Here is a 21,651-nt window from a genome sequence, read left to right on the forward strand (position 1 = left end):
AATATGAATGCCAATACACACAATAGGCTGACTCGGGAGGTGATTTCACACAGTAACAGTCCCGCGATAAGAGCTACAACGCTAATATTTGTGTTAATTCTTCACAGTTGTGTTCTGTGGGTGTCACTGAGTAGACTGATACCCCTTTTCATTGCTTCACATTCCAACCTGGTTTAACATTATCTAGTCTAAATATGGCATGATTCCACCAATTGTAACCTTCTGCATCCCTTTCAAAGAGGTACTTTTATTTTGGAGGCAAACCGCAAATTCCAATGTTGTGCCTAATCCTTATTGTGGCTAGCTTCACAACACATAACCCGGTCAGGTCAAGCTTCACGAGCCAGGTGAAGCTAGCTGGCTTATAACGTTAGCTTTGGGCAACAGGGTTAAGTAGCTGGCTAGCTATTTATTTTCATGAACTGAAGTTCAATTTCAATAGGCGAACAACAACTGGCTACCTAGCTAATACTTACTCACAAGGATTCCTAAATCATTGCTAAGAATAGTGAAAATGACGCCAGTTTCTACTCGTCATTGTTTTCAGGCTGGTTGTATTGGTGCTGGCTAGGTACCAAGCTAAAGCTAGCTAGCTAACTACCCCAGAAGTTGCAGTCGAACAAATAATGCTTTATTACCAAAGCTGTATTGTAAACACATCGTTCGTGGCCGGTGTTTGCTTGTTTGCAGACTTTTTTATACAGCTTTGACAGTGCTACTGATAGTAGCGGTGGCGCTTGGCTTGCACAACATTCTATAATAGAACTGTGTTATTTGATGTGTCAATTTAAAAGCTTATTTAACTCGTCAAATAGTGTTATTGTCAAATAGTGTTATTTGACATGTATCTTTTTTGACACGCAAAGACCCAAACGGCATTCCGTAGTATGTTGTGAAGCTAATAGCAGTGACGCTATTACTGTGTAACTCCGGTAGGGCAACATCCTGACAATAGGGCACTTGGTAATGTTAGTGTATACCGGTGCTCGACCAGTAGCGAAAGCCAACATCACCCACGACATAGAACGGTTGATTGTCAAGGTTGAATTCCATTATCTTGAATTGCAACTCCACTTTGTCCCTGTACTGTTGTTTTTCTTCTTTGATTGACTTACGGAGGTCATAGCTGGTCTGTTTGTATACGCCCATGTTCCCAGTCACCTTGCCGTGGTTAAATGCGGTGGTTCATCCTTTCAGTTTTGCGTGAATGCTGCCATCTATCCATGGTTTTTGGTTTGGATAAGTTGTATTCGTCACAGTGGTAACAACATCCTCTATACACTTCCTGATGAACCCAGTCACTGAGTCAGTGTATACGTCGATACTATTCCCAGAGGCAAGCCGGAACATTTCCCAGTCCACGTGATCAAAACAGTCTTGAAGCATGAATTCCGATTGGTCAGACCAATGTTGAACAGTCCTTACCACTGGTGCTTCTTGGTTAAGTTTCTGCCTATAGGCGGGAAGAAACAGGATGGACGCGTGTTCTGGTTTAAGGAAAGGTGGGCGGGTGTAGGCCTTGTAGCAATAGTCAAGTGTGTTCTCTTCGTGTGTAGCACAGGAGATGTGTTGATAGAACTTCGGGAGCGCTTTCCTCCGATATCCTTTATTAAAGTCCCCCGCTACAATAAATCCTAGGAGAGGCCTGCTCTTGCCTCTCTCTAACATCATGCATGGCTGCACTGTAATGTTGCTCTATTTCCTCTGCAGAGAAAACCATGAAGGGGCAGAAGGGAAAGCAGAATGGTGTGAAGGAGAGGGGGAAGGAGCGGCGGAAAAGCAGTCCAGAGAAGAAGAATGAGAGGTGGCAGTGTGAGAATGGCTCCCTCCTGAAACAGCTAGGTAAGTCTGACACACCACAAGGGGGAGGGGGGTGTCTGTGTTTGTATGTAGTGTGAGTTTCCAGGTGAGTTATTGACTTATGTAACACCCACACTCGCCCCCCCCCTCCCATGTGGGGAGTAGAGGAGAGTCCAGTCTCACACCATCTACATCCTCCTCCCGATTCACCACCCTTCCCTGGAAGTGTGCACTTGCACACTCCATGTCATGGATTAACAATGGTGGAAACTCCCCCCTGACAATGCTTCCACCAATCCAATCATTTCTAATCCATGATTGGGAGTGTGCAGGTGCACATCTCTGGAGACCAGAGGAGAATCTCAATTGCATTCTCCTTGCGTCCTCTCTCCTCGCCTCCTTCTCAAAACCCATTGGATTAGAAAGCCAGAGGTCCCTCCCCTCTGACCTTCTCATCCAATGGGTTTTCAGTAGTGTTGCACGGTATACCGAAACTTCTGTACCTTTTCGATACTAGAACATGAAAAACGGTTCGGTACTAGAATTTTTTACTTTTGGTACTTCTGTCTGTGTTTCATGTCATGTACCGATTGAGAGGATCGAGTCCTTGTAGTAATTTGTCTGAATCTTATCAAGAGGGCAGTAGCTAGCCAGGCTGCCCCGCATGCAGCTGACATAGCGCAAGCCACTTTTGTGAAGAAAGTGCGAGGAGAGAGAAAACGCTAACAGCATGGCTAAAACATCATACCTCCATGTCCGCAACTTGACAAAACTGGCTCCAGAAGCGAACTATGGTAATACTTTCCTTATAGAGCAGTTAATGAGGGACAGCCCACTGAAACAACTAAGCAAAAGGTGTTACAAAGCAGATCAGTGCAAGGGAGGTTTAGTTCCAAAACCACATTTGAAACAAATCTGTATTTTACACATGACATCAAATTGTATTTGTTACATGCGCCAAATAGACTTAATCGTGAAATGCTTGCTTATGAGCTCTTCCCAACAATGCAGACCTAAAAAGTCATAATACAAATAATCCACAACAATTCCACGGACAATTCCTTCGACCTCATGGCTTGATATTTGCTCTTACATGCACTGTCACCTGGGGGAACTTATAAAGACAGGTGTGTTTCTTTCCAAATCATGTCCAATCAATTGAATTTACCACAGGTGAACTCCAATCAAGTTTAGAAACATCTCAAGGATGTTATTAAATGGAAACAAGATGCACCTGAGCTGATGATTTGGAAAGGAACACACCTGTCTATATAAGGTCCCACAGTTGACAGCGCATGTCAGAGAAAAAAATCAAGTCATGAGGTCGAAGGAATTGTCCGTAGAGCGCCGGAACAGGATTGTCAAGGCACAGATCTGGGGAAGGGTACCAAAACATTTCTGCAGCATTGAAGGTCCCCAAGAACAAAGTGGCCTCCATCATTCTTAAATGGAAGAAGTTTATATATCGGATATAGGTATCGGCCAAAAATGTAATATCGGTGCATCACTACTCAGTGTATATACTGCATTCAAGTCATGGCTCATCCTACAATGCATTCAGAAAGTATTCAGACCCCTTGACTTTTTGCAAATTTTGTTACGTTACAGCCTTATTCTAAAATTGCTGGGGGGAAAATGTAATCCTCATCAATCTCTACACACAATACCCCATAATGACAAAGTGAAACAGGTTGAGAATATTTTGCACATTTATTAAAAATTAAAAACAGAAATATCTTATTTACATACGTATTTAGACATTAGAGCTCAGAGACAGGATTGTGTCGAGGGACAGATCTGGGGAAGGGTACCAAAAAATGTCTGCAGGATTGAAGGTCCCCAAGTACACAGTGGCCTCCATCGTTCTTAAATGGAAGAAGTTTGGAACCACCAAGACTCTTCCTAGATCTGGCTGTCCGGCCAGACTGAGCAATCGTGGGAGAAGTGCCTTGGTCAGGGAGGTGACCAAGAAGCCGATGGTCACTCTGACAGAGCTCTAGAGTTCCTCTGTGGAGATGGGAGAACCTTCCAGACAACCATCTCTGCAGCACTCCACCAAGCAGGCCTTTATGGTAGAGAGGCCAGACGGAAGCCACTCCTCAGTAAAAGGCACATGACAGCCCGCTTGGAGTTTGCCAAAAGGCACCTAAAGACTCAGACCATGAGAAACAAGATTCTCTGGTCTGATAAAACCAAGATTTAACTCTTTGGACTGAATGCCAAGCATCATATCTGGAGGACCATCCCTATGGTGAAACATGGTGGTGGCAGCATCATGCTGTGAGGATGTTTTTCACTGGCAGGGGCTGGGAGACTAGTCAGGATCGAGGCAAAGATAAATGGAGCAAAGTACAGAGAGATCCTTGATGAAAACCTGTGACAGTGGGCTTAGGACCTCAGACTGGGGCGAAGGTTCACCTTCCAACAGGACAACGACCCTTAGCACACAGCCAAGACAACGCATAAGTGGCTTCGGGACAAGTCTCTGAATATCCTTGAGTGACCCAGCCAGAGCCCGATCGAACATCTCTGGAGAGACCTGAAAATAGCTGTGTAGCAGAGCTCCACATCCAACCTGAATGAGCTTGAGGGGATCTGCAGAGAAGAATGGGAGAAACTACCCCAAAACAGGTATGCCAAGCTTGCAGCGTCATACTCAAAGACTCAAGGCTGTAATTGCTCCCAAAGGTGCTTCAACAAAGTTCTCAGTAAAGGGTCTGAATACTTATGTAAATGTGATATTTCCATTTTCTTTTCTTCTTCTTTTTTAACTGTTTTTGCTTTGTCATTATCGGATAATGTGTGTAGATTGATGAAGGAAAAAACTATTTAATCAGTTTTATAGAAACGTAACAAAATGTGGAAAAGGTCAAGGTGTCTGAATCCTCTACGAAGACACTTTATATCTCTAAGAGCTACCATAGGTCCAGGGCTTCCCAATTCTGATCCATCTACTTTACTTTCAGCCTTTCATTAAGTTAAACACTCCAAAACCAGTACACAGGTGGACCTAGCAAAGGACTTGCATAAGAAAACCTATTATTGATACAGTGGGGAGAACAAGTATTTGATACACTGCCGATTTTGCAGGTTTTCCTACTTACAAAGCATGTAGAGGTCTGTAATTTTTATCATAGGTACACTTCTTCTTTGATTGACTTACGGAGGTCATAGCTGGTCTGTTTGTATACGCCCATGTTCCCAGTCACCTTGCCGTGGTTAAATGCGGTGGTTCATCCTTTCACATAGGTACACTGTGAGAGACGGAATCTAAAACAAAAATCCTGAAAATCACATTGTATGATTTTTAAGTAATTTGCATTTTATTGCATGACATAAGTATTTGATACATCAGAAAAGCAGAACTTAATATTTGGTACAGAAACCTTTGTTTGCAATTACAGAGATCATACGTTTCCTGTAGTTCTTGACCAGGTTTGCACACACTGCAGCAGGGATTTTGGCCCATTCCTCCATACAGACCTTCTCCAGATCCTTCAGGTTTCGGGGCTGTCGCTGGGCAATACGGACTTTCAGCTCCCTCCAGAGATTTTCTATTGGGTTCAGGTCTGGAGACTGGCTAGGCCACTCCAGGACCTTGAGATGCTTCTTACGGAGCCACTCCTTAGTTGCCCTGGCTGTGTGTTTCGGGTCGTTGTCATGCTGGAATACCCAGCCACGACCAATCTTCAATGCTCTTATTGAGGGAAGGAGGTTGTTGGCCAAGATCTTGCAATACATGGCCCCATCCATCCTCCCCTCAATACGGTGCAGTCCCCTTTGCAGAAAAGCATCCCCAAAGAATGATGTTTCCACCTCCATGCTTCACGGTTGGGATGGTGTTCTTGGGGTTGTACTCATCCTTCTTCTTCCTCCAAACACGGCGAGTGGAGTTTAGACCAAAAAGCTCTATTTTCTGTCTCATCAGACCACATGACCTTCTCCCATTCCTCCTCTGGATCATCCAGATGGTCATTGGCAAACTTCAGACGGGCCTGGACATGCGCTGGCTTGAGCAGGGGGACCTTGCGTGCGCTGCAGGATTTTAATCCATGACGGCGTAGTGTGTTACTAATGGTTTTCTTTGAGACTGTGGTCCCAGCTCTCTTCAGGTCATTGACCAGGTCCTGCCGTGTAGTTCTGGGCTGATCCCTCACCTTCCTCATGATCATTGATGCCCCACGAGGTGAGATCTTGCATGGAGCCCCAGACCGAGGGTGATTGACCGTCATCTTGAACTTCTTCCATTTTCTAATAATTGTGCCAACAGTTGTTGCCTTCTCACCAAGCTGCTTGCCTATTGTCCTGTAGCCCATCCCAGCCTTGTGCAGGTCTACAATTTTATCCCTGATGTCCTTACACAGCTCTCTGGTCTTGGCCATTGTGGAGAGGTTGGAGTCTGTTTGATTGAGTGTGTGGACAGGTGTCTTTTATACAGGTAACGAGTTCAAACAGGTGCAGTTAATACAGGTAATGAGTGGAGAACAGGAGGGCTTCTTAAAGAACAAATAACAGGTCTGTGAGAGCCGGAATTCTTACTGGTTGGTAGGTGATCAAATACTTATGTCATGCAATAAAATGCAAATTAATTACTTAAAAATCATACAATGTGATTTTCTGGATTTTTGTTTTAGATTCCGTCTCTCACAGTTGAAGTGTACCTATGATAAAAATTACAGATCTCTACATGCTTTGTAAGTAGGAAAACCTGCAAAATCGGCAGTGTATCAAATACTTGTTCTCCCCACTGTACCTATTGGGGAACCTATTCTTGATACAGTAGAAGCGCAGTGCAGTACAGAACTTCTGTACTGCAAACACATACTTCAGACTTGGGTCCACCTGTATCACAGGACACATCTGTAACACCATGACGATAGACAGTAAGGTCACTTACAGTAGGTTGGTCATCAACCATCAGTTAGAAACCAGACAACCATGTTTCCATGACAGAGGACGGTGTGTGTTTATGTGTCTGTGTAGATCAGAATCAGGTTTATTGTCCCACAAGAGGAAAATCTTGCCACAGCTCGCATACACAAAATATTTAGAAAACACAGCAGGAAACAGTCAGCCATAAATAGTACCCCACCAGGAGGAAGCTACAGTACATGGAATGTTCATAATAGTCGCAGCCCCTGGGATGAAACTCCTCCTGAAGCAGTGGTGGAGTGAGTCTGGGCTGGAGATCATGTGGCAGGCTTTGCACTGGATAGCGCGTTCATTCAGAAGGGAGAGTTTTGGAGCAGGGAGTCCAATCGGTTTAGATGTCGTGTTGGTGATCCTTAATAGTTAATTGTGGTTTGAGACTGTCAGCAGGTTGCGGTAGCAGATACTTCAATAGATGAGTAGTGATGAGGATGGGCCGGTAGAGCAGCAGAAGGAGTTTTGGTTTGATTAGACTCCTGATGACAGACAGATGTTGCTGTACCGTGTAGGAACAGGTTGACATACACAAGTTTACCTTGACACACTTAACCCCAAATTGCTCCAGGGACGCTGCACTCATTGTGGCTGTGTCTTGTGTGTGTTGTTTCTCAACAGAAATGAATGATGGAGTACTACAGGTATTCTATCTTCTATTCTTCTTCCCAGACACTGTTGGCTCTCTCCTGTCGGTTGGAGTGATATACTGTAATTTAGAGATACCAGTTGATTCCTTGCGATGCCAGATCAGATATCGCCAGGGAGGGAGTTTGCATACACAGAGGGATGGGCTGAGTGGATATTTGCCGAGTACCCACTTGTCCCTCTAGTCAAAGTTGCTAGTGCGTTCACACAAGGGCGACACCCGCCGGTGACCATAGCAACGAAATAAACAAACATTATCGATGTGCGAAAAGTGAATGTCTTATAATACCATAAGCATGCATAAAAAAGTATTTACATAAGAAACAGAAATGATTAACCCCAAAATACACCACTGACCACACCGCCTGGATAGAATTTAGGTTGCAATTTGGGAAGCAGACACAGACTGGCATCTGTCCACTAGGGCTAAGAATTGCCAGGGACCTCACGATACGATATTATCACGATATTTAGGTGTCGTTATGATATGTATTGCAATTCTGTTATGAATAATATTGCAATATTTTCAAAATTATATGATATATCTAAAAAATTATATCCCGTTATGTAACTGCAGCAATTTTTCCTCCCCATCACTAAAGGTCACCCAGGATGGCAGACAGAGGACTGTAGAGTCCCTCTGAGTGTTACGTCGTGGAATCGACTTAAGGACCTTCTGGGTGTTGATATTGAGCTCTATCCCCAGACTGATACTTTGGGGATCATTTTAACACTTAATTTGTGTTTTTTCAGGTGTCGAGTTTACAGAGCTCTCTCTCTCTCTGAAACTCACTGCTCACTCCCCCCCCCTCTTTCTCTTGCTCTGTGCGTATGTGGGGTTGTCAGGGTAACGGTTAGCACCTGAAAACAATCGGTAGACTGTAGCGGGGCCTGCACAAACACAAGTCTGGCTCTGCCCCAGCCAGCGCATTCCTGGCCCTACCTAGCTTAGCTTAGCCATCCACGCTCCCTGGCCCTACCTAGCTTAGCCTTCCACACTCCCTGGTTCTACCTAGCCTAGCTTATCCTTCCTCCCTCCCTGGTTCTACCTAGCCTAGCTTAGCCTGGTCCTCCCTTCTCTCTGTTCCCCCTCCCTCCCTCCCTCCCTCCCTCCCTCCCTTACTTCCCTCCCTCCTTCCCTCCCTCCCTCCCTCCCTTCTCTCTGTTCCCCCCTCTCTTCCCTCCCTCCATTCTCTCTGTTCCCCCTCTCCCTCCTTAATTTTCTCTGTTCCACCTCTCTTCCCTCTATTCCACCTCTCCTCCCCTCCTCTCATCCCCTCTTCAACCCTCCACACCTTCTCCTCAGGTCTCCTGTCTCCAGCAGAGGTGCTGTTGCTGCGTCATGGAAACTGCTGGCCTGGGGATGCTGATGACGCCATCACAGCAGCTCTTCCTGGCCTGTTGGGCACAGGGCTCTAGGGACTAGAGGGGGGAGGAGGGACACGTGACTGGCTAGAGGAGAGGGAACAATAGAGGGATTGGACAGGTGTTAGATGGCACCCTATTCCCTATTTAGCGCAATACTGTGCCATTTGGGACAGATAGTCCTTATTTTTATGTATGCAACTCGTCTGACAGTAGTTGTCTTGAGTTGTACTTTTGACGAACAAAAACAGACAATGATGTAGGTCATATGCGGTTGAATCAGTGTTCATGCGTCTGCTGTGGCTGTAGCCTTAGGTAGTGGGGTAACAGGAGGATCTAACAGGGGATGGGTCGGTCAGGAATGTTGAAGGTTGTGTTGGTGTGACCCCCTGACACCTCTTTGTCTAGTCAATGTCATTATGAGGAATCAGGTGCAGTAGACTTGAGTGAATCAGGTACAGCAGACTTAAGTGAATCAGGTACAGCAGACTTGAGTGAATCAGGTACAGCAGACTTGAGTGAATCAGGTACAGCAGACTTGAGTGAATCAGGTACAGCAGACTTAAGTGAATCAGGTACAGCAGACTTGAGTGAATCAGGTACAGCAGACTTAAGTGAATCAGGTACAGCAGACTTGAGTGAATCAGGTACAGCAGACTTAAGTGAATCAGGTACAGCAGACTTGAGTGAATCAGGTACATTAGACTAGAGTGAATCGGGTACAGTAGACTAGGGTGAATCAGGTACAATAGAGGGAATCAGGTACAGTAGAGAATCAGGTACACTAGAGTGAATAAGGTACAGTAGACTAGGGTGAATCAGGTACTATAGAGGGAATCAGGTACAGTAGAAAAGTGAATCAGGTACAGTAGACTAGAGGAATCAGGTACAGTAGACTGGAGTGAATCGGGTACAGTAGACTAGAGGAATTGGGTACAGTAGACTAGAGTGAATTGGGTACAGTAGAGTGAATCAGGTACAATAGAGTGAATCAGGTACAGTAGAGGGAATCAGGTACAATAGATTGAATCAGGTACAGTAGACTGAAGTGAATCAGGTACAGTAGACTGGAGTGAATCAGGTACAGTAGACTAGAGGAATTGGGTACAGTAGATTAGAGTGAATTGGGTACAGTAGAGTGAATCAGTTACAATAGAGTGAATCAGGTACAGTAGACTGGAGTGAATCAGGTACAGTAGACTAGAGGGAATCAGGTACAGTGAATAGTGAATATGGTACAGTAGACTAGAGGGAATCAGGTACAGTAGAGTGAATCAGGTACAATAGAGTGAATCAGGTACAGTAGAGGGAATCAGGTACAATAGATTGAATCAGGTACAGTAGACTAGAGGAATCGGGTACAGTAGACTGGAGTGAATCAGGTACAGTAGACTGGAGTGAATCAAGTACAGTAGACTGGAGTGAATCAGGTACAGTAGACTAGAGGAATCGGGTACAGTAGAGTGAATCAGGTACAGTAGACTAGAGGGAGTCAGGTACAGTAGACTAGAATGAATCAGGTACAGTAGAGAGAATCAGGTACAGTAGACTAGACGAATCAGGTACAGGAAACTAGAGTGAATCGGGTACAGTAGACTAGAGGAATCAGGTACAGTAAACTAGAGTGAATCGGGTACAGTAGACTAGAGTGAATTGGGTACAGTAGGGTGAATCGGGTACAGTAGACTAGTGAATCAGGTACAGTAGAATAGTGAATTGGGTACAGTAGAGTGAATCAGGTACAATAGAGTGAATCAGGTACAGTAGACTAGAGGGAATCAGTTACAGTAGAATAGTGAATATGGTACAGTAGACTAGTGAATAAGGTACAGTAGACTAGAGGGAATCAGGTAATGTAGAGTGAATCGGGTACAGTAGACTAGGCAGTTTATCACAGTGCCATCCGTTTTGTTACTAAAGCACCTTATACCACCCATCACTGCGACCTGTATGCTCTAGTCGGCTGGCCCTCGCTACATGTTCGTCGTCAGACCCACTGGCTCCAGGTCATCTACAAGGCTATGCTAGGTAAAGCGCCGCCTTATCTCAGTTCACTGGTCACGATGGCAACACCCACCCGTAGCACGCGCTCCAGCAGGTGTATCTCACTGATCATCCCTAAAGCCAAAACCTCATTTGGCCGCCTTTCCTTCCAGTTCTCTGCTGCCTGCGACTGGAACGAATTGCAAAAATCTCTGAAGTTGGAGACTTTTATCTCCCTCAACAACTTTAAACATCTACTATCTGAGCAGCTAACCGATCGCTGCAGCTGTACATAGTCCATCGGTATATAGCCCACCCAATTTACCTACCTCATCCCCATACTGTTTTTATTTATTTACTTTTCTGCTCTTTTGCACACCAGTATCTCTACTTGCACATGATCATCTGATGATTTATCACCCCAGTGTTAATCTGCTAAATTGTAATTATTCGCTCCTATGGCCTATTTATTGCCTACCTCCTCATGCCTTTTGCACACATTGTATATAGATTCTCTTTTTTTTCTTTTTTTCCCCTACTATGTTATTGACTTGTTTATTGTTTACTCCATGTGTAACTCTGTGTTGTTGTCTGTTCACACTGCTTTGCTTTATCTTGGCCAGGTCGCAGTTGCAAATGAGAACTTGTTCTCAACTAGCCTACCTGGTTAAATAAAGGTGAAATAAAAAATAAAACTAGAGGAATCGGGTACAGTAGACTAGAGTGAATTGGATACAGTAGAGTGAATCAGGTACAGTAGACTGGAGTGAATCAAGTACAATAGACTGGAGTGAATCAAGTACAATAGACTGGAGTGAATCGGGTACAGTAGACTGGAGTGAATCAGGTACAGTAGACTGGAGTGAATCAAGTACAATAGACTGGAGTGAATCGGGTACAGTAGACTAGAGTGAATTGGGTACAGTAGACTAGAGTGAATCAGGTACAATAGAGTGAATCAGGTACAGTAGACTAGAGGTAATCAGGTACAGTAGAATAGAATGAATCAGGTACAGTAGAGGGAGTCAGGTACAGTAGACTAGAGCCAATCGGGTACAATAGAGTGAATCAGGTACAATAGACTGGGGTGAATCAGGTACAATAGACTGAATCAAGTACAGTAGACTAGAGTGAATAAAGTACAGTAGATTAGAGTTAATAAGGTACAGTAGATTAGAGTGAATAAGGTACAGTAGATTAGAGTGAATAAGGTACAGTAGATTAGAGTTAATAAGGTACAGTAGATTAGAGTTAATAAGGTACAGTAGATTAGAGTTAATAAGGTACAGTAGATTAGAGTTAATAAGGTACAGTAGATTAGAGTGAATAAGGTACAGTAGATTAGAGTTAATAAGGTACAGTAGATTAGAGTGAATAAGGTACAGTAGATTAGAGTGAATAAGGTACAGTAGATTAGAGTGAATAAGGTACAGTAGATTAGAGTGAATAAGGTACAGTAGATTAGAGTGAATAAGGTACAGTAGATTAGAGTGAATAAGGTACAGTAGATTAGAGTTAATAAGGTACAGTAGATTAGAGTTAATAAGGTACAGTAGATTAGAGTTAATAAGGTACAGTAGATTAGACTTAATAAAGTACAGTAGATTAGACTTAATAAAGTACAGTAGATTAGAGTGAATAAGGTACAGTAGATTAGAGTGAATAAGGTACAGTAGATTAGAGTGAATAAAGTACAGTAGATTAGAGTGAATAAGGTACAGTAGATTAGAGTTAATAAGGTACAGTAGATTAGAGTGAATAAGGTACAGTAGATTAGAGTGAATAAGGTACAGTAGATTAGAGTGAATAAGGTACAGTAGATTAGAGTGAATAAAGTACAGTAGATTAGAGTGAATAAGGTACAGTAGATTAGAGTGAATAAGGTACAGTAGATTAGAGTGAATAAGGTACAGTAGATTAGAGTGAATAAGGTACAGTAGATTAGAGTGAATAAGGTACAGTAGATTAGAGTGAATAAGGTACAGTAGATTAGAGTGAATAAGGTACAGTAGATTAGAGTTAATAAGGTACAGTAGAGTGGATGGCAGTGGGAGGTAGAGAAGTGTGCTGAGTGTATCATCTCAGTTTTGTAACCTCCTCCCCTGCATCCCACACCCTTCCTCCTTACCCTTCCTCCCTCCTTCCTTACCTCCCTCCATCCACGTGTGTCTCTGTGCTGAGATGTTAACATGCTCAACATCTCTCTAGTTGATAGCTTACTGTCCCTGATAGCATACAGCATCTCCCAGACTGAGGGAGCGGGAGTAATCAAATCAAGCTTTATTTATACAGCACATTTCAGATGCAATTTACAATAAAAACGAATTAAAAACATTGAAATAAAAGCTGAAATATTTACTACACAACAAACATAAGATACAAAACAAAAGAATGACACAAACTGAACAACTAAAAAGCACCCTAAGGAAAAGCAAAGCTAAAAAGATGTGTTTTCAATATGTCCACAGTTTCGTCTCCCCTCAGGTTCGCTGGCAGGCTATTCCAGAGGCTGGGTAACTAAAGGCTGCCTCTCCATGCCTCTTGGTCCTAGGCTTTGGGATAGTTAAAAGGCCAGTGCCAGAGGACCTGAGGAACATACTGGGTACATAACTTAAAAGCATGTCTGACATGTATAGGGGTGCACAATCATGGATTGATTTAAAAACCTATAGAAGAATCTTAAATAATTCTAAAACTCCCAGGCAGCCAGTGCAGAGACCTTAAAACCAGTGTAATGTGTGCTCTCCATCTGGTCTTGGTCAGTACCTGTGCTGCAGCATTCTGTATGCTTTGCAGTTGACCAATGGCTTTCTTTGGTAGACCAGACAGGAAGGAGAGCATTACAGTAGTCAAGCCTGCTTGTAATAAAAGCATTGATGAGTCTCTCTGTATCAGTCTGAGAGAGAAACAGCCGCATCTTGACAATGTTCCCCAGGTGTTAAAAAGCTATTTTAGTCACATTCCTAATGTGTGATTGGAAATTTAGTTCCGAAGATAAAATAATACCTCAGTTTTTTTGCTGGTGTTTTTATCTTGATTGCCCGTGAATTAAAATGTGCGTCTAGATTCTCTCTCTGTGCTTTCGCTCCAACAATAAGTACCTCAGTCTTGTCTTGATTTAGCAGGAGGAAGTTGAGCCAACCAAGTATTTAAATCACTAATACAGTCTAATAATTTATCCGTGGAGCTAAAATCCTCTGGTGACACAGAAATGTAAAGTTGTGTATCGTCTGCGTAGCAGTGAAAATCAATTCTGTGCTTTCTGATAACGCTGCCCAGGGGTAACATATGAACCGTACCAGAACCAAAATCAAAACTTGTGGAACGCCACATGTGATGTGTATTTTCTCTGAGTTATGTTCACCAATGGTGACAAACTCTCGACCGGTTAAATAGGTCCTAAACCAATTTAGAAGTGGATCGGAGAGGCCAACGCACCTCTCCAGTCTGTCCAGAACAACATTATGATCAACAGTGTGGAATGCAGCACTAGGAGTACAAGGACAGAGAGCTGTTTAGCATCTGTGTTGGCTCTAAGATCATGTTGGTCATCTTATCTCTGAAATATGCCGTAAACTCGTCACATTTAGATGTGAAGGAAAGTTCACATAGGTTTGCGGGGGTAGGATTTATCAGGCCTCAATGGTAGAGAAGAGCACTCTCTAAGTATTCTGATTTATAGTGATCAAGTTAGAGAAATGAGCCCGTCTGGCATTTCTAATTTCCTTGTTATATTTGCCAAGTTGCTCTCTCAGAATATCATAATTAGAGGTCGACCGATTATGATTTTTCAACCCCGATGCCGATTATTGAAGGACCAAAAAAAGCTGATACCGATTCATTTTTATATATATATATTTGTAATTATGACAATTACAACAATACTGAATGAACACTTTTATTTAAACTTAATATGATACATAATTAAAATCAATTTATAGTCTCAAATAAATAATGAAACATTTTCAATTTGGTTTAAATAATGCAAAAACACAGTGTTGGAGAAGAAAGTAAAAGTGCAATATGTGCCATGTAAAATAGCTAACGTTTAAGTTCCTTGCTCAGAACATGAGAACATATGAAAGCTGGTGGTTCCTTTTAACATGGGTCTTCAATATTCCCAGTTAAGAAGTTTTAGGTTGTAGTTATTATTTCTACAACCTAAAACTTTGTCTCTCTATACCATTTGTATTTCATATACCTTTGACTATTGGATGTTCTTATAGGCACTATCGTATTGCCAGCCTAATCTCAGGAGTTGATAGGCTTGAAGTCATAAACAGTGCTGTGCTTCAAGCATTTCGAAGAGCTGCTGGCAAATGCAGGAAAGTGGAAATGAATGCTTACGAGCGTGCTGCTGCTTACCACCGCTCAGTCAGACTGCTCTATCAAATATCAAATCATACACTTAATTATAATATAATAAACACACAGAAATATGCCTTATGTCACTAATATGGCCAAATCTGGAAACTATCATTTAGAAAACAAAACGTTTATTCTTTCAGTGAAATACAGAACCGTTCTGTATTTTATTGAACGGGTGGCAACCCTAAGTCTAAATATTGCTGTTACATTGCACAACCTTCAATGTTATGTCATAATTATGTAAAATTCTGGCAAATTAATTACGGTCTTTGTAAGGAAGAAATGGTCTTCACACAGCAACGAGCCAGGCGACCCAAACTGCTGCATATGCCCTGACGCGAATGTGCTTTTGTTAAATCATCACCCGTTTGGCGAAGTAGGCTGTGATTCGATGATAAATTAACAGGCACCGCATTGATTATATGCAACACAGGACAAACTAGTTAAACTAGTAATATCATCAACCATGTGTAGTTAACTAGTGATTATGTTAAGATTGTTTGTTTTTTAAGTTTAATGCTAGCTAGCAACTTACCTTGGCTCCTTGCTGCTTTCGCGTAACAGGTGGTCAGCCTGCCACGCAGTCTCCTCGTGGATTGCAATGTAATCGGCCATAATCGGCATCCAAAAATGCAGATTAGCGATTGTTATGAAAACTTGAAATCGGCCTCTGCCTTTCTGCAATTTTTAATTGATTAATTTCCTCACTCATCCAAGGAGCTCTCCATTTGGATGTGGCCCTTTTCAACTTTACTGGAGCTATGGCATCAATGGTTGCTCTTAATTTGCTATTAGTTATCAACTAAATCATCAGAAGAGGAAGGCAGAATAGGTGGTGGAGTATTGTTCATACACTCCATGAAATCTGTAGCAACTTCAGAGGTAAGGTAGCATTTCTTAATAATTCGTTCAGTATTACCCTGTGCTACAAGGTAGTAAAAAAGACACTATGGTGATCAGATAAAGCAACATCAACAATAGAGGATATGCCAATAGAAAGCACCTTGGTAATAACCAGGTCCAGAGTATGGCCGTGGTTATGTGTGGGCCCAGTAACATGTTTGATAAAGTCCATAGAGCTCAAAAGATTAATACATTCAATGGCCCTGGAGTCCATGTCTTTTTCAACATGAATATTAATATCGCCCAGCACAATGATTTTATCATAGTTCTCAAGGACAATAGACAATACTTCAGATAAATCAGTAAAGAAAGTGGGGCAGTGTTTTGGTGGCCTATACAGGGTTATGGCCAGCACTGGTGGCTGACATTTAATCAGTATAGCATGATGCTCAAAAGACCCAAAATCGCCAAACGAAATGACCTTACAGCTGAGAGCATTAGTAAAAATAGAGGCTGTCCCCCCACCCTTTTTCATTTTTCTGATAGAGTATGAAAAGCTGTTGTCTTGGGGAAGGTTTCATTAAGAGCGGCACTACAGTCTGATGACAGCCATGTTTCAGTTAGAAACATGCAATCAACTTTTCACTCTGTAATTTTATTATTATAATTTTTTATTTAACCAGGTAATGAGGTCATTCACGAGAAAGGTTTTACTTTTGATTGCTCTTAACATTTAAAAGCGCCATATTCCTATGAGTGTGGGCCCCTCTGCCTCTGGGGCATCTGCCTCGAGGTAACCAATGGAATAACAACCAAATTATTAACGTTACAACCACGTTTTCTGACAGTCTCCAATCCATCAGAATGGTAGGCGATAACTGTTTGTATTAACTCGAGTTAAAGGAACATAAAGTAGGTTACTCACAATAGCCATAGTGCCATTTCTATAGGAGTAGATATGCTTTCCAAGTCCTCTGTTGCTTATTCTGACAGGGACAACTGGAACACTACCAGACCTTGTCTCTCAGTCTCTAATACAGTTTGCGATGTTGCTGAAAATAATCCTGGAACCCCTGCGGTTAGGGTGAATCCCGTCTCTTTTAAAAAGTGCAGTAAATTAAAGTTGTCATACAAAGAGACATTCCTGTCGTTGCAGAGTTTCTTCAGGTACTAGTTCAGGGCAAAGAGTCGGCCGAAACGTTCCGAACCCCTTCAGGTAGTACGGGAGGGGGCCAGAGATAATTATTCTCTTCCCTGTGCTAGCCAGGTTGTAAAAAACATAATTGGTGTCCTCCCTCAGTTCTTCAGATCGCGTAAAACAAAGGTCATTAAAACCGACGTGAGTGACGATGGTGTCAATATTGGAGTAGTCGCGCCTCTGGGTTTAGAAACTCTGTGGTTTTGTCACTCATTTTGTGGCACAGTTGCCGCGTTCACGTACTAGTCAACTAGGAAACGCTCAGAAATTCCCGACTTGCTAACTGGTTGTAGTTATATACGTGCCATGTTCAACGAATCAGCAAGTCGGAAATGTCAGAGTTTCCTAGTTCCAACAAGCATGTGAACGCGCCATGTGTCCTATGTCTCTGTCAGTCTGGTTGTGCGCAACAGGAGCGCTTGCCTCAGTACACATAGAAATGGGCTACGTGGCCTGTACGCCACGCTTTGGAGTCAGCACGTTGAATAAGATAAAATAATTTTCCCATGTATGAATGGTGAAGAAATCATGAATAATCATTAAGACTGGTTAAGACGAATGTACCAATGTAACAATGGATGTGGAAATTGCCTTTTACATTGTAGAACTAGTTTATTGATTGTATTTGCCAATTGGGTAATTGTAAGGTCCTGGGAGAGGCCAAGGACTTATGGAGGTGTTCCTCTGCCCATGCGTTACTGGGATAGGTATTTTATTGGTGCTTTCAAGACAACTGGAAACTGAAAAACAAGGTCAAGTCACAACATCAGTGATCTTCAGGTCTAGAAGATGCCAGAGTTTTCAACTTTAATTCCAAGTTAGATGACCATTCAAAACTATTATTCCCAGTCAGAGCTAGTTTTTTTCCAGAGTTCCCAGTTGTCTTGAACGCACTGAAGTTGTAAGTCAGAGATTTCTGAGTTCCCAGTTTCTAGCAGCATTAGTATCAGCTAACGGGAGCCTAGTAGTTAGAGCGTTGGGCCAGTAACCGGAAGGTTGCTGGATCGAATCCCTGAGCTGACAAGGTAAAAATCTGTTGTTCTACCCTTGAGCAAGGCAGTTAACCCGCTGTTCCCTGGGCACCGAAGACGTGGATGTCGATTAAGGCAGCCCCCGCACCTCTCTGATTCAGAGGGGTTGGGTTAAATGTGGAAGACACATTTCAGTTGAATACATTCAGTTGGACTACTGACTAGGTATCCCCCTAACCACACCATATGTTATAGCAATCTGTCAGTTGATGACATGGCACGTAACCATCAGTTGATGCACGCAATGTCTGAGCAGGTGAACGCGGCCTTTATGTAGGCTACCTGTTTGAGCTCCTTTTAGACAGATTTGATTTGGTTTCTCAAGGCGAGGTTGTGCAGTCTTGCCCTCTACCTGTGTCCGTTTAGATAGAACAGGTTAAGCCTGACACAGAGGCTATTTCCTGTGTATATTTTGGATGATATGGTGCTTTCACCATTGGATCACCAAGACCTGTAAATAAATCTACTCTCTGAGCACGTCAACCTGCCTTGCCTTCTGCTGATTTCATGCCCTTACGACTGCAACCTGTCCCTATTTTACAATTACATCATCAAAATGTGTTGTATACAAAATAATGAAAAGGGCTGCCTGGTAGCCTCAATAAATAGACACAGATTTGTAGTTGAACATTCCATGCCTAGATTTTTTTTAAACTTGACTTAAGACTTGTGACTCGACTTGCTCTTAGAATGCACGACTTGGACTTCACTGGAGACTCGACCCGTTGTTCTTGGGACTCGACTTGAACTCGGACCTTTTGACTTGAGACCTGCTTGTGACTCGAATAATAGTGACTTGGTCCCACCTCTGGTTTTCCCTCTCTCCCTCTATTGTCTGGCCCTGTGAGAACCGGAGTTGCCAGGCTGCAGAGAGGCTCTGGCAACTAACACTGGGCCATAATGACAGACAAGGAGTCATGCATATCTTATATACACAGACAGCATGCATCGTCTCCAAAAGCTGCGTTTGACAGTGAAAGTCCCTGGTGGTGGTGACAAAGCACAGACGGACCGACAGTCCAAGAACAGGGCTAATGAATTGTTTAGACTCACACGGGAAGTGGGTTGATAGTGTGAGTCCCAAATGGAACCATATTCCTTATGTACTGCACTATTTTGACCACTATTTTGACTAGTGCACTATATGGGGAATAGGGTGCGATTTGGGACACACACATACTGTCTGTGAAATTATTTTAAATTATTTCAGTGAAAGAAAGTGTGGTCAAATGCCCCATTCTGTACTCTGTCACTCAGTCAGTCCTACACTTCCTCTTCCTATGGGTTCCAAGGTTGTTAGACTTCCTCTTCCTATGGGTTCCAGGGTTGTTCCAGACTTCCTCTTCCTATGGGTTCCAGGGTTGTTCCAGACTTCCTCTTCCTATGGGTTCCAGGGTTCTTCCAGACTTCCTCTTTCTATGGGTTCCAGGGTTCTTCCAAACTTCTTCTTCAAATCAAATTTATTTATATAGCCCTTCTTACATCAGCTGATATATCAAAGTGCTGTACAGAAACCCAGCCTAAAACCCCAAACAGCAAGCAATGCAGGTGTAGAAGCACGGTGGCTAGGAAAAACTCCCTAGAAAGGCCAAAACCTAGGAAGAAACCTAGAGAGGAACCAGGCTATGAGGGGTGGCCAGTCCTCTTCTGGCTGTGCCGGGTGGAGATTATAACAGAACATGGCCAAGATGTTCAAATGTTCATAAATGACCAGCATGGTCAAATAATAGTAATCACAGTGAACAGGTCAGGGTTCCATAGCCGCAGGCAGAACAGTTGAAACTGGAGCAGCAGCATGGCCAGGTGGACTGGGGACAACAAGGAGTCATCATGCCAGGTAGTCCTGAGGCATTGTCCTAGGGCTCAGGTCCTCTGAGAGAGAGAAAGAAAGAGAGAATTAGAGAGAGCATACTTAAATTCACACAGGACACCGGATAAGACAGAAGAAATACTCCAGATATAATAGACTGACCCTAGCCCCCAGACACATAAACTACTGCAGCATAAATACTGGAGGCTGAGACAGGAGGGGTCAGGAGACACTGTGGCCCCGTCCGATGATACCCCCGGACAGGGCCAAACAGGCAGGATATAACCCCACCCACTTTGCCAAAGCACAGCCCCCACACCACTAGAGGGATACCTTCAACCACCAACTTACCATCCTGAGACAAGGCCGAGTATAGCCCACAAAGATCTCCGCCACGGCACAACCCAAGGGGGGGCGCCAACCCAGACAGGAAGACCACGTCAGTGACTCAACCCACTCAAGTGACGCACCCCTCCTAGGGACGGCATGGAAGAGCACCAGTAAGCCAGTGACTCAGCCCCTGTAATAGGGTTAGAGGCAGAGAATCCCATTGGAGAGAGGGGAACCGGCCAGGCAGAGACAGCAAGGGCGGTTCGTTGCTCCAGTACCTTTCCGTTCACCTTCACACTCCTGGGCCAGACTACACTCAATCATAGGACCTACTGAAGAGATGAGTCTTCAATAAAGACTTAAAGGTTGAGACCGAGTCTGCGTCTCTCACATGGGTAGGCAGACCATTCCATAAAAATGGAGCTCTATAGGAGAAAGCCCTGCCTCCAGCTGTTTGCTTAGAAATTCTAGGGACAATTAGGAGGCCTGCGTCTTGTGACCGTAGCGTACGTGTAGGTATGTACGGCAGGACCAAATCGAAAAGATAGGTAGGAGCAAGCCCATGTTATGCTTTGTAGGTTAGCAGTAAAACCTTGAAATCAGCCCTTGCCTTAACAGGAAGCCAGTGTAGGGAGGCTAGCACTGGAGTAACATGATCACATTTTTTGGTTCTAGTCAGGATTCTAGCAGCCGTGTTTAGCACTAACTGAAGTTTATTTATTGCTTTATCCGGGTAGCCGGAAAGTAGAGTATTGCAGTAGTCTAACCTAGAAGTGACAAAAGTATAGATACATTTTTCTGCATCATTTTGGGACAGAAAGTTTCAGATTTTTGCAATGTTACGTAGATGGAAAAAAGCTGTCCTTGAAACAATCTTGATATGTTCGTCAAAAGAGAGATCAGGGTCCAGAGTAACGCCGAGGTCCTTCACAGTTTTATTTGAGACGACTGTACAACCATCAAGATTAATTGTCAGATTCAACAGAAGATATCTTTGTTTCTTGGGACCTAGAACAAGCATCTCTGTTTTGTCCGAGTTTAAAAGTAGAAAGTTTACAGCCATCCACTTCCTTATGTCTGAAACACAGGCTTCCAGCGAGGGCAATTTTGGGGCTTCGCCATGTTTCATTGAAATGTACAGCTGTGTGTCATCCGCAAGGCAGTGAAAGTTAACATTATGTTTTCGAATGACATCCCCAAGAGGTCAAATATATAGTGAAAACAATAGTGGTCCTAAAACGGAACCTTGAGGAACACCGAAATTTACAGTTGATTTGTCAGAGGACAAACCATTCACAGAGACAAACTGATATCTTTCCGACAGATAAGATCTAAACCAGGCCAGGACCAAT

The 21,651-nt window shown here is 43.2% G+C and overlaps 1 protein-coding gene across 1 annotated transcript in view; it reads left to right on the plus strand.

Annotated features, from left to right (window-relative positions):
* The window catches only part of LOC120056944 (protein Jade-1-like), a 230,211-nt gene that overhangs the window by 199,871 nt on the left and 8,689 nt on the right, over nucleotides 1-21,651 (plus strand). The window contains exon 11 of the mRNA XM_039005244.1: nucleotides 1,711-1,842. Coding sequence (XP_038861172.1) covers nucleotides 1,711-1,842 — 132 coding nt within the window. The remainder of the gene's footprint in view (nucleotides 1-1,710; nucleotides 1,843-21,651) is intronic.

The sequence above is a fragment of the Salvelinus namaycush genome, chromosome 12 (assembly GCF_016432855.1).
Source record: "Salvelinus namaycush isolate Seneca chromosome 12, SaNama_1.0, whole genome shotgun sequence".
NCBI classification, from domain to species: domain Eukaryota; kingdom Metazoa; phylum Chordata; class Actinopteri; order Salmoniformes; family Salmonidae; genus Salvelinus; species Salvelinus namaycush.